The sequence below is a fragment of the Trachypithecus francoisi genome, unplaced genomic scaffold, assembly GCF_009764315.1.
Source record: "Trachypithecus francoisi isolate TF-2019V2 unplaced genomic scaffold, Tfra_2.0 Lachesis_group8, whole genome shotgun sequence".
NCBI lineage: Eukaryota > Metazoa > Chordata > Mammalia > Primates > Cercopithecidae > Trachypithecus > Trachypithecus francoisi.
In genome coordinates, this window is record NW_022681473.1 from 111,407,101 (window position 1) to 111,419,896 (window position 12,796).

The following is a 12,796-nucleotide window of genomic DNA, read 5'->3' on the forward strand; positions in this document are numbered from 1 at the left end:
AACAAAACAACAAAACAAAAAAAGTGGGCCTCTATATAAGGCTCTTAAAGCAGCTGGCTTCCTATAAAGTGAGTGATCTAAGAGAGGATCTGAGTGATCTGAGATCTAAGAGATCTAACATCTAAGAAAGCGAGCTGCAGTTCTTTTGCAGATGCAGCATACCATCACTTCTGCTGCATTATATTCATCAGAAGTGAGTCACTAAGTTCAGATCATACTCAAAAAGAGGAGAATGAAGGTGTACTTCTTTTTTTTTTTTTTTTGGAGATGGAGTTTCGCTCTTGTCGCCCAGGCTGGAGTGCAGCGGTATAGTCTAGGCTCACTGCAACCTCCACCTCCCAGGTTCAAGCAATTCTCCTGCCTCAGCCTCCCAAGTAGCTGGGATTATAGGCATGTGCCACCACGCCCAGCTAATTTTCTATTTTTAGTAGGGATGGGGTTTCACCATGTTGGTCAGGCTGGTCTCGAATTCCTGACTTCAAGTTATCTGCCCACCTTGGCCTCCGAAAGTGTTGGGAATACAGGTGTGAGCCACTGCACCTGGACAAAGGTATACTTCTTGAAGGGAGAAGTAGCAAATAATTACATAGACATATTTTTTAAACCACCGGAGTGCAAAGTCTAATAAGCAGAGTATATAAATACATAATAAAGAGCTCTTTCAAATCAATGAAAAAACAGCTAAACCAAAATGGGCACAGAATGTTGAATTATAACTTTGAAAAAAGTAAAATATTGATTCTGACAAATTAAAGGTTTTATTTATTAATAAGGGGGCGCTGGGTGTAGTATCTCATGGCTGTAATCCCAGCACTTTGGGAGGCCGAGGTAGGTGACTCACGAGGTCAGTAGTTCAAGACCAGCCTGGCCAACATAGTGAAACCCCGTCCCTACTAAAAATACAAGAATTAACCAGGTGTGGGGGCACACGCCTGTAGTCCCAGCTACTCGGGAAGCTGAAGCTGGAGAATCGCTTGAACCTGGGAGGTGGAGGTGGCAGTGAGCCAAGACCACGCCATTGCATTCCAGCCTGGGTGACAGAGTGAGACGCCGTCTCAATAAAAAAAAAAAGGGTGGAGGCTAGGAAAATTTTAAAAGTGGTCCAAAGAGCATTTGAGAAATTAGAGACAATTGAACAAAGATGTTATGAAGACAATTTAACAAAGATTAGGCCGGGCGCGGTGGCTCAAGCCTGTAATCCCAGCACTTTGGGAGGCCGAGACGGGCGGATCACGAGGTCAGGAGATCGAGACCATCCTGGCTAACACGGTGAAACCCCGTCTCTACTAAAAAATACAAAAAAAACTAGCCGGGCGACATGGCAGGCGCCTGTAGTCCCAGCTGCTTGGGAGGCTGAGGCAGGAGAATGGCGTAAACCCGGGAGGCGGAGCTTGCCGTGAGCTGAGATCCAGCCACTGCACTCCAGCCTGGGCGGCAGAGCGAGACTCGGTCTCAAAAAAAAAAAAAAAAAAAAAAAGATTAATACCCACGCCCTGCCTCCTTTTCTCTTTCAACTTGGTTTATCCTGTCTTTTTTCAAGACTCAATCTCTAGATTATAAGCCTGGCATACTATTTATTGCACCAAATAAATGTTAACACTGCAAGCATGGCTTGTGGCTGTAGGATTCTGTTCAGAAGTCTAAAGTTACTACATTGATTAAGGAGAAATAATAATAATAGCTAATGTTATCAAATACCCACTGTATGTCAAGCTCTATTCCTAGGCAGTTGTAAGTAAATGTGTTCATTTACTAGCTTTTCAGAAAAACTCTAAGAGGCCAGGTGCCATTGCGCATGCCTGTAATCCCAGCACTCTGGGAGGTGAAGAAGGGTGGATCGCCTAAGTCCAGGAGTTCGAGACCAGCCTGGCCAACATGGCGAAACCCTGTCTCTACAAAAATACAAAAATTAGCCAGGTGTGGTGGCATGTGCCTGTAATTCCAGCTACTTGGGAGGCGGAGGCAGGAGAGTCACTTGAACCCGGGAGGCAGAGGCTGCAATGAGCCAAGATTGCACCACTGCACTCCAGCGTGGGCAACAGAGCAAGACCCTATCTCCAGAAAAAAAAAGAGAAAAACTCTATGAGATAGTTAATTGTTATTCTCCTTTATAGATTGGAAAATATGCCTAAGGTACTACAGAGTTAGTGGTAGCTGTGACTGAAATCTAGGCAGTTATCTGAATCCACAGCTAAAGGTCTTAGTCACCTGCTACTATCTCTCATCTGTACTTGAGGCAAATCAAATGCTTGATTATAACATGTGTACACACGTGTGTGTGCACGTGCACATGCATATATGGACTCACGAACACTCTGGAGGGGAGAAATCTTATCTACTTGCCTAGAATCATAGGTGGCATATAACTAGCTTGGCGGTTTTTGTTTGTTTTTGTTTTTAGGAATGGTGTTTTTAACTTTCCTAGATATAGTGAATTTCTTTAGGGGGCTGGTTAATTCACATATTTGTAAATACAGAGTCAACTGGTGTTTTCTTTTGTTTTGTTTTGTTTTTGTTGGATGTCCAGGCTGGAGTGCAATGGCACCATCTCGGCTCACTGCAACCTCTGCGTCTCAGGTTAAAGCGATTCTCCTGCCTCAGCCTCCCGAGTAGCTGGGATTACAGGTGTGTGCCACCACACTCGGCTAATTTTTTGTATCTTTTAGTAGAGATGGGGTTTCACCATGTTGGTCAGGCTGGTCTTGAACTCCTGACCTTGTGATCCACCCGCCTTGGCCTCCCAAAGCGCTGGGATTACAGGCGTGAGCTGCCATGCCTGGCTAGTTTTTTTTTTTTTTTTGAGAGGGAGTCTCGGTCTGTCACCCAGACTGGAGTGCAGTGGCATGATCTTGGCTCACTGCAACCTCAACCTCCTGAGTAGCTGAGATTATAGGTGCCCACCACCATACCCAGCTAATTTTTGTATTTTAGTAGAAATGGGGTTTCACCGTGTTGGCCAGGCTGGTCTCGAACTCCTGACCTCAACAGATCTGCCCACTTGGGCCTCCCAAAGTGCTGGGATTACAGGCATGAGCCACTGTGCCTGACCAGTCAATTGTTGAGTGGTCTTTGCAACTACTGAATTTCTTTTGGTGATGGCCATATCCTTCTGGAGATAAAGATTTTGACCTTAACCTTACTCTTACTCATGGTTAGAATGTCTTAACATTGATCTACAATGCAAAACCAAACAAAAAAATGAAACTAAAACCCCTTTGGATGCTTACACTGTACAGTTACTCGCACCACACAGCTTTCCTTCCCAGCTTCGTTGCCTGCTGTGCACTGGTAGAGTCCAGAGGAGGACATGGTAAGATTCTGTAGCAGAACTCGCCCAGGGTGGTTGTAGTCTGCACAAGCAGAAAGAATGACTGTAAATCCCTTTAGTGATGGTATCTGTATTTATTTTTTGCTTTGTCACTGACCTGAGATTCTGTAATACTATTTGATAAGAATGAAATGATGGAAAAGATATGCTTTGGGAACATGAGAATAAAGATAAACCTTTTTTTTAAGTTGTAGCACATCCTCAAAAGTTACAAAAGATTGTGACCATTTAAGGGATACTAAACATAATATTTAGATACAGTGGATGTATGTAGTACATTTCTTCTAATCTCTTTTACTGCTGTTACATGTCATTTGAGGAAAGGAAAGACAGATTTTCTGTTCTAGTTAATGGATTTTAAAAACGGAAGTTCAGGAGGTTCAGCAGAGTATTTCAGGTCACATAGTGAATTGCTGACAAAGCTGATTCAGAGCTCATGGATGGAGGACTGTTTTGTTGGCTCAATAGATTGGTAGGAAGATGACTTACCAATCCTAGATTTGGGAGGCAGACGTTCATCCTCTCCCTCCTTCTCCCGGATTCGCTGCCAGTAATACACAATCGGCTCTGTGCCAGAGGATGACTCACACTGCAAAGTCAGGTCACTTCCTTCTGTCAGCTCTCCTTCCAGCTCACACTTGGGCTTGGATGGTCTCACTGGCAACAACCACCAAGCAAAAGTGTAACGATTCAAAGATCCCCAAACACCAGATTCAATGGAAAAATTATGTTCTATTGAGTTGCTTCTCCAGCCATCCGTTTTGGTCAACTTTTGAGTGGGGATTCAACTAGCCTTGCTTTACACTACCCCCAGAAAAACATCCACCGCCATCCCCTAAGCACACATACCCCCAACTCCAGTGGTGCTGTTGTAATTTTTGGGTCAGAGGCTGCCTCATTACTTCTCAAAGAAGACACATTATTATTGGACACTTTAGGAAAGTTGAGCATGGTTTTGCTGATATAGCAGTGTATTAATTTGGAAGCAATTAAGTAGAACTTAGTAGCTCTTGCTGTCAAAAAACAGAAGTGAATTTGAATCATATCTGAGAGACTTAAATATGAAGATCCCACTTAAATATTAGAGAATATTTATGTTTTGTAATGGACAACTATGGAAATTGCTCTTATATTTTCATTTTTTATTATGGCTATAATACAGAAGATACACATTTCTTTCCAGGGAACTGGATGAGGTGACTTCTGAATGTATAATACAAAGTACTGAACATGAACTTTTGTACCACTGTGATGCATATGACTATCCCTCTTAGATACCTTAGAAATAAGCTGTAGACATTCACTTTGGCATCCTATCTTACCTAAGACTTTTAAGATGACATGGCTCCACACGTAGCGCCCTGAATTCTTAACCTTACAGGTGTACCGGCCCTCATCACTGGGCTTCAGAGGTTCAATCTGCAAGGAGGCGTCTCCTGCCAGGAAATTGGAAGCAAAGGCGACTCGGCCCTTCTGTTCCTCAGTCAAGTTATTGTAGACGTGACGACTGGAGTAAGTGATCACCTGTGGGATAGACCGTGGCAGAGTCAAGCAGTGTAACTCTTGGCCTGCCTTTCCTGATGGTGTGAAGAAGAGGAAAGAGAGTACTCCCAGTGGCACAAAATAGTCAAGCCTGGGACTAAGAGTCCAAGAGACCTCTGTTCTTTTTTTATTTTTATTTTTTTTGAGATGGAGTCTCACTCTGTCGCCCAGGCTGGCGTGCAGTGGCACGATCTCGGTTCACTGCAAGCTCCGCCTCCTGGGTTCATGGCATTCTCCTGCCTCAGCCTCCTGAGTAGCTGAAACTACAGGTTCCCACCGCCACGCCTGGCTGATTTTTTTGTATTTTTAGTAGAGACAGGGTTTCACTGTGTTAGCCAGGATGGTCTCGATCTTCTGACCTCGTGATCCGCTCACCTCGGCCTCCCAAAGTGTTGGGATTACAGGCATGAGCCACCGACAAGACCTCTGTTCTAAATAAAAGTTAGAAGTACAGTACTTTTGCCTAGGCCTTGCCTCTCCTTCCAAAAATAGTAACACTTCATATTTGTGAAGCATTTTTAGTTAAGTTTGAGTTACATACTGAAGTTCACATAGCTAAGTCAAGGAAAGGAGGAAAATGTGCAAGTGTAGAGCTATGTGTATATTAAGCATAGACTTGTGAAAGGAAAATAAACCTCGGGACCCCTCGGGAAGCCAAAGGGAAGGTCAAGCTTGGAACTGTGCCTGGCAAACCTGCCTCCTGTCCTTTTTTTTTTTTTTAAAGTATTTGAGACACTTCTATGAGACAGGACTGTTTACTTGGTTTTATTTATTTATTTTTGAGACAAAGTCTCGCTCTGTCGCCCAGGCTGGAGTGCAGTGGCGCAATCTCGACTCACTGTAACCTCCACTTCCCGGGTTCAAGCAGTTCTCCTGCCTCAGCCTCCTGAGTAGCTGGGATTACAGGTGTACACCACCATGGCCGGCTAACTTTTGTATTCTTGGTAGAGAAAGGGTTTTGCCATGTTGACCAGGCTGGTCTTGAATTCCTGACTTCAAGTGATCCACCCCACCTTGGCCTCCCAAAGTGCTGGGATTACAGGCGTGAGCCACCATGCCTGGCCTGCCTTCCATTCTGTTCCTGAATAACAAATAAGATAGCTACAAAGATTAAAAAAAAAAAAAAAGCTTACAGTACTCCTGCACAATTCGCCCACAAGGAGACTGCTTGTGGACAAAGGACGGACAGAACTCACAGTTACCCTTCTGCACACATGAGATAAATGCATACCTGATTGCTTCCTTTGCCCTATTTCACTAAGCCGGACTAATATATATACATATATACATACACACACACACACACACACACACACACACACACATATATGTATATATTTTTAGACGGAGTCCCACTCTTGTCGCCCAGTCTGGAGTACAATGGTGCGATCCTGGCTCACTGCAACCTCTGCCTCCTGGGTTCAAGCAATTCTGCCTCAGCCTCCTGAGTAGCTGGGATTGCAGATGCATGCCACCACGCCCTGCTCATTTTTGTATTTTTAGTAGAGCTGGGGTTTCACCTTGTTGGCCAGTCTGGTCTTGAACTCCTGACCTCAGATGATCTGCCTGCCTCGGCCTCCCAAAGTGTTGGGATTACAGGCGTGAACCACTGCGCCTGGCCCTATTTTTTTATTTTAGTAGAGACGGGGTTTCACCATTTTGGTCAGGCTGGTCTCAAACTCCTGACCTCAGGTGATCCATCCTCCTCGGCTTCCCAAAGTCCTGGGATTACAGGTGTGAGCCATGGTGCCCGGCCGGCAAATTTCTCCTTTGGTTCAAGTGATTTATAATCAAATGAGATTTACAAGGAAAGACATAAACAGAGAAAAAGAAATGATTTCTTTGAAATAGTATGAAGGAGAGTGTGCCAGAAAAGTTGGTGGCATTTGAGCTAAGCTTTAAGAGGCAAGGAGAAAAAGCCTGGAGGGAGCATTCCAGATACACAGAAGGGCACTAAAAAAGCATGCAAGCATATGGGCGTCTCCCAGGTACATTTCAGCTGCAGCTCTTCCAAATCATTTCACTCAAGTGCTCGACCCTGCCCTTGATCACATGATGCTCCGCAGCTCCTCAGATCCTTTCCTGAGAAGGTTCTCTCAATTAGATAAAACCTATGAACTCTGACCCAGAAAAAATTCACATATTATTTTGCAGATAATTCCACGGGGTTCCCAGCACTCAAGGGAAAGCCCTCTGCTTTAGGCACAGACGGGGAAGAGCTAAGATCACAGCCCTTCTCCTGGATGTGGTACTTGTTCTAAATGTTTGTGAGGGCCAGATGCGGTGGTTCACCCCTGTAATCCAAGCACTTTGGGAGACCAAGGCTGGTGGTTTGCTTGAGCCCAGGAGGCTGAGGTTACAGTGAGCCGCGACTACACCACTGCACTCCAGCCTGGGTGACAGAGTGAGACCCTGTCTCAAAAAATAAAACAAAATTTAAAAAAAAGAAAAAATGTAACTGGGTGTGGTGGCTCACACCTGTAATTTCAGCATTTTGGGAAGCCAAGGCGGGCAGATCACTTGAGGTCAGGAGTTCGAGACCAGCCTGGCCAACATGGTGAAACCCCGTCTCTACTAAAAAATACAAAAATTAGACAGGTGGCCTGGCACGGTGGCTCACGCCTGTAATCCCAGTCCTTTGAGAGGCTGAGGTGGGCAGATCACTTGAAGTCGGAAGTTTGAGACCAGCCCGACCAACATGGTAAAACCCTGTCTCTACTAAAAATACAAAATTAGCCGGGCATGGTTGCACATGCCTGTAATCCCAGCTACTGAGGAGGCTGAGGCAGGAGAATCACTTGAACCTGGGAGATGGAGGTTGCATTGAGCCGAGATCGTGGCATTGCACTCCAGCCTGGGCAACAAGAGCAAAACTCTGTCTCAAAAAAAAAAAAAATAAAGAAAAGAAAAAAAAAAAAAAATTTAGGTGTGGTGGTGTGTGCCTGTAATCCCAGCTACTCAGGAGGCTGAGACAGCAGAATCACTTAAACCTGGGAGGCGGAGATTGCAGTGAGTGGAGATTATGCCACTGCACTCCAGCTTGGGCAACATAACAAGACTCTGTCTCAAAAAAAAAAATGAAATAAATAAATGTTTGTGGCTGGGTGCGGTGGGTCACACCTGTAATCCCCGTACTTTGGGAGGCCGAGGCATGTGGATCACGAGGTCAAGAGATGGAGACCATCCTGGCCAACATGGTGAAACCCTGTCTCTGCTAAAAATACAAAAATTAGCTGGGTGTGGTGGCACACGCCTGTAGTCCCAGCTACTAAAGAGGCTGAGGCAGAAGGATCGCTGGAACCTGGGAGGCAGAGGTTCCAGTGAGCCAAGATTGCACCACTGCACTCCAGCCTAGGGATGGAGTGAGACTGTCTCAAAACAAAACAAAACAAATGTTTGTGGGGTGTTGTTGGCCCAGCATCCTGTTGTACTCCATAGGAATGGTAGGTTTCTTTTCTTCTTTTCTTCTTTTTTTTTTTTTGAGATGGTGTTTCACTCTTTTTACCCAGGCTGGAGTGCAATGGCGTGATCTTGGCTCATCACAACCTCTGCCTCCCGGGTTCAAATTATTCTCCTGCCTCAGCCTCCTGAGTAGCTGGGATTACAGGCATGCGCCACCACGCCCGGCTAACTTTGTATTTTTAGTGGAGACGGGGTTTCTCCATGTTGGTCAGGCTGGTCTCGAACTCCTGACTTTAGGTGATCTGCCCACCTCGGCCTCCCAAAGTGCTGGGATTACAGGCGTGAGCCACCATGCCCAGCTGGAAGGGTAGGTTTCTTAGCAGGTGGTAGAGCTGCCTTAGTAATGCAAAATTGCTGGGATAGTTGGAAAAGAAGGAAATGCATTAACAACAGGAAAAAACTGGAAGCTCTAGCGTTTGTCTCCATTCAAAGACTGAAAGTACGGGGGATTTACACCTGGAGATAAGGCAGGTAAGCTTGGAACACTTAATAGGTGCTCTATTAATGTTTCTTTTTCTTTCTGATTTGTCCGTATTTCCCCCAGATGCATAATCACCTGCAATGAAGTCAGGTTGTACTTTCTAGGAGAATGAAGAGAGACAAAACCTAGAAGACAGTGAAGCACTGGGTAATTTTTAGGAACTTTGGGGTTTTGTGGGCCTTGAGAGGTGGGTGACCATTTTGGCCTAAGGGCTTTGGAATTTCTTTCTTGTTTATTTTATGTTATTTACTTATTTTTGAGATGGGGTTTCGTTCTTGTTGCCCAGGCTGGAGTGCAGTGGCATAATCTCCACTCACTGCAACCTCCGCCTCCTGGGTTCACGTGATTCTCCTGTCTCAGCCTCACAAGTAGCTGGGATTACAGGCATGCACCATCACACCAGCTAATTTTGCATTTTTAGTAGAGATGGGGTTTTACCGTATTGGTCAGGCTGGTCTTGAAATCCTGACCTCAGGTGATCCATCTGCCTCAGCTTCCCAAAGTGCTAGGATTCCAGGCATGAGCCATCGCGCCCAGCTGCTTGTTTATTTTAGTATTTGGGTTAGCATCCAGAGATGCCTTTGTCTCGAAATGTATATTTGAATTTGAAGAATCTTAGTAGCTGTGATCCAAAGTAGAACCAGGCTGCTTTGGACTGCTAGAAGAACAGTACAGCAAGCACTTTAAAACTGTTTTCAACAGACTCACATTAAGAAATACATTTTTCTGTCCCAGGCCTCATGCCTGTAATCCCAGTACTTTGGGAGGCCAAGGCAGGCAGATCACTTGAGGTCAGGAGTTCCAGACTAGCCTGGCCAACATGGTGAAACCCTGTCTCTACTAAAATTACAAAAATTAGCTGGGCATGGTGGCGCATGCCTGTAGTCCCAGCTACTTGGATGACTGAGGCAGGAGAATTGCTTGAGCCCAGGAGACAAAGTTTGCAATGAGCCAAGATCATGCCATTGCTTCAGTCAAAAAAAGAAACATCTTTTTCTTAATGACACAGCATATACATATATAACTGAAACATAAGTTTCATGAGTATATGTGCAGTATGCTCTGATATTGTCTAGTCTGTGTTAAAAGAAAACAAAATGATCGGGCGCGGTGGCTCACACCTGTAATCCCAGCACTTTGGGAGGCTGAGGTGGGCGGATCAAGAGGTCAGGAGATTGAGACCATCTTGGCTAACACAGTGAAACCCTGTCTCTACTAAAAAATAAAAAAAATTAGCTGAGTGTGGTGGCGGGCACCTGTAGTCCCAGTTACTTGGGAGGCTGAGGCAGGAGAATGGCGTGAACCCGGGAAGTGGAGCTTGCAGTGAGCCGATATCACGCCACTGCACTCCAGCCTGGGTGACAGAGCAAGACTCCATCTCAAAAAAAAAAAAAAGAAAAGAAAAAACAAGTCCGGGCACAGTGGCTCACGGCTGTAATCCCAGCACTTTGGGAGACCGAGGCGGGCAGATCACCTGAGGTCGGGAGTTTGAGACCAGCTTGACCAATATGGAGAAACCTGTCTCTATTAAAAATACAAAATTAGCCGGGCATGGTGGTGCATGCCTGTAATCCCAGCTACTCAGGAGGCTTAGGCAGGAGAACCCAGGAGGCAGAGGTTGCAGTGATCCAAGATTGCGCCATTGCACTCCAGCCTGGGCAACAAGAGCGAAACTCTGTCTCAAAAACAAAAACAAAATTTCTTATCATTTAGGATCCACTAATTGGTCGTGATACAGATTTTGAAAAAACGCTAGGCCGGGCGTGGTGGCTTACACCTGTAATCCCAGCACTTTGGGAGGCCAAGGCGGGTGGATCACGAAGTCAGGAGATCGAGACCAGCCTGGCCAACATTGTGAACCCCCGTCTCTACTAAAATACAAAAAAAAAAAAAAAAAAAATTAGCCGGGCATGGTGGCATGCACCTGTACTCCCAGGTACTCAGGAGGTGGAGGTTACCATGAGCCCACATTGTGTCACTGCACTCCAGCCTGGCAGAAGAGCAAGACTCTGTCTCAAAAAAAAAAAAAAAGAAAAAGAAAAACACTCTGCCAGGCTGCAGTGATTGGGATTGCTGTCCGGGAAGTCAAGTGATCTCCAAACGGAAGCCTCTCCACTGACAGCTGTGTTCCTGGCTCTGATCACTTATCCTTTCTAAGCCTTAAAATCCTGAACTGTAAATGGGGGCTGCGTTACTTCATAGGATTTTTGGGGGAATGAGATAGTAAGCACTCAAGTGTAGCATTATCATTTTTATTAACCTGGTTCTGGGTTCAAGAAGGCCCCTAAAGTTTTAAAAATTGTTCGGCCCAATACCCAAAGAATACTAATCATTCTGTTCCCAGAAAGAGCTGGGTCCGGTTGCATTTTCTCACGGCCCAATAACGAGAAGCAGACAAACTAGGAAAGAAGGGAATTTATTACTGTAACCAGATACAGAGAGAAGGTTGGAGATAATTCCACTGGACCAACTCAAAAGTATACCATTTTCTTAGTGCTTATATAGGTTGGGGTTATGTGCCTGTGTGCAGTATAGCATTTGCCTAAGTCAGTAAGTAACTAATTTTGCTTCAACTAGAAGGTCAGAGGCCAAAAAAAATGCTTGCTAAGTTCGATTAAGCTGTGAGGGTCCCAGTATCTTCAAGGCCTATCTACTGTGGTACTGGAATGATTCTTTCTTTTTTTCTTTTTCTTTTTTTTTTTTTTGAGACAGAGTCTCATTCTGTTACCCAGGCTGGAGTGCAGTGGCGCTATCTCGGCTCACTGCAACCTTTGCTTCCCGCGTTTAAGCGATTCTTGTGCCTCAGCCTCCCGTGTAACTGGGACTACAGGCACGTGCCACCACGTCCAGCTAATTTTTGTAGTTTTAGAAGAGACGGGGTTTCGCCAGGTTGGCCAGGCTGGTCTCAAACCCCTGATCTCAAGTGATCTGCCCACCTCAGTCTCCCAAAGTGCTGGGATTACAGGCGTGAGCCACCGTGTCCAGCTGGATTGATTATTTCTATCTTATTTCATTTACTGCTTGGTCTGAAGAGCTGCCTTAGACTTTCCAATAAATCTGTTCAGACAGCTGCCTCTGTTACCTTGACTTGTCTCAGATTTCATCAACCCAAGATGGCTCCTGGCACTAGGAAAGTGAGATTGTCTCCATTATTTTGACTTGCTCCAGGATAGGGAGAAGCCTATGCAAGTCTCCTACTGACCATTATGTTTCATTTCTAGCTTTGATGTCTGGGCACCATTTTCCCTAGGTTTAATTATTTGCTGAGTGTTAAGGCAGTGCTGTGGAAATTTGTCTGTGTAACTGGAGTGCTATGCATGCCTGTCTGTGTGACTGTCATGCAGGCCCGTCTGTTTGATTGTTAGGGAGAAATGGCCTGCCACAATTCCACACATTTGTGTAGCAAAACTCTCCTGGCTGAAAATCTGTTTCCCAATCACCTGTGCACACTGATGACGGCCTGGCCTTCTGAATGTTACACCTGTGCCATTGCCATCTGGACCATACCTCACCTTTGACCCCTGCCCTCACATCTCTGAATCTCGTTGTCCCCGAATCTGATGTTTCTTGTTTCAGTGTCTTCTGATAGATCTCGGCTTTGATTATGCAGTTTTTTCCTTCTGAAATGCCTTTTCCTCTTCTATTTTTGCCTCAACAACACCTATACAAAGCCTCAAGATCAAGCCCCAGGACCACTTTTTGTATATAGCCTTTCTTGACTCCCCAGTTAGAATGGTGACCCCCTGCTTCAACCTTTGGTGTTTGGGGCATACCTCTACCACAGTGCGTAGTACATTCAGGTAGGTCTGACTCCATCTGCTTTTCCTCGCTTTCCCTAAAATCTTGTCTCCACACACACACACACAAAGACACACACATTATTATTATTATTATTATTATTTTGAGACGGAGCCTCGCTCTGTCGCCCAGGCTGGAGTGCAGTGGCACAATCTTGGCTCACTGCAACCTCCACCTCCCAGGTT

At 45.3% G+C, this 12,796-nt stretch overlaps 1 protein-coding gene across 1 annotated transcript in view; it reads right to left on the minus strand.

The window, feature by feature from the left end:
• Nucleotides 1–12,796, minus strand: part of CLMP (CXADR like membrane protein) — a 119,531-nt gene that overhangs the window by 7,723 nt on the left and 99,012 nt on the right. Inside the window, exons 3-5 of the mRNA XM_033207690.1 lie at nt 4,651–4,852; nt 3,818–3,985; nt 3,228–3,350 (exon numbers count right to left, since the gene is read on the minus strand). Coding sequence (XP_033063581.1) covers nt 3,228–3,350; nt 3,818–3,985; nt 4,651–4,852 — 493 coding nt within the window. The remainder of the gene's footprint in view (nt 1–3,227; nt 3,351–3,817; nt 3,986–4,650; nt 4,853–12,796) is intronic.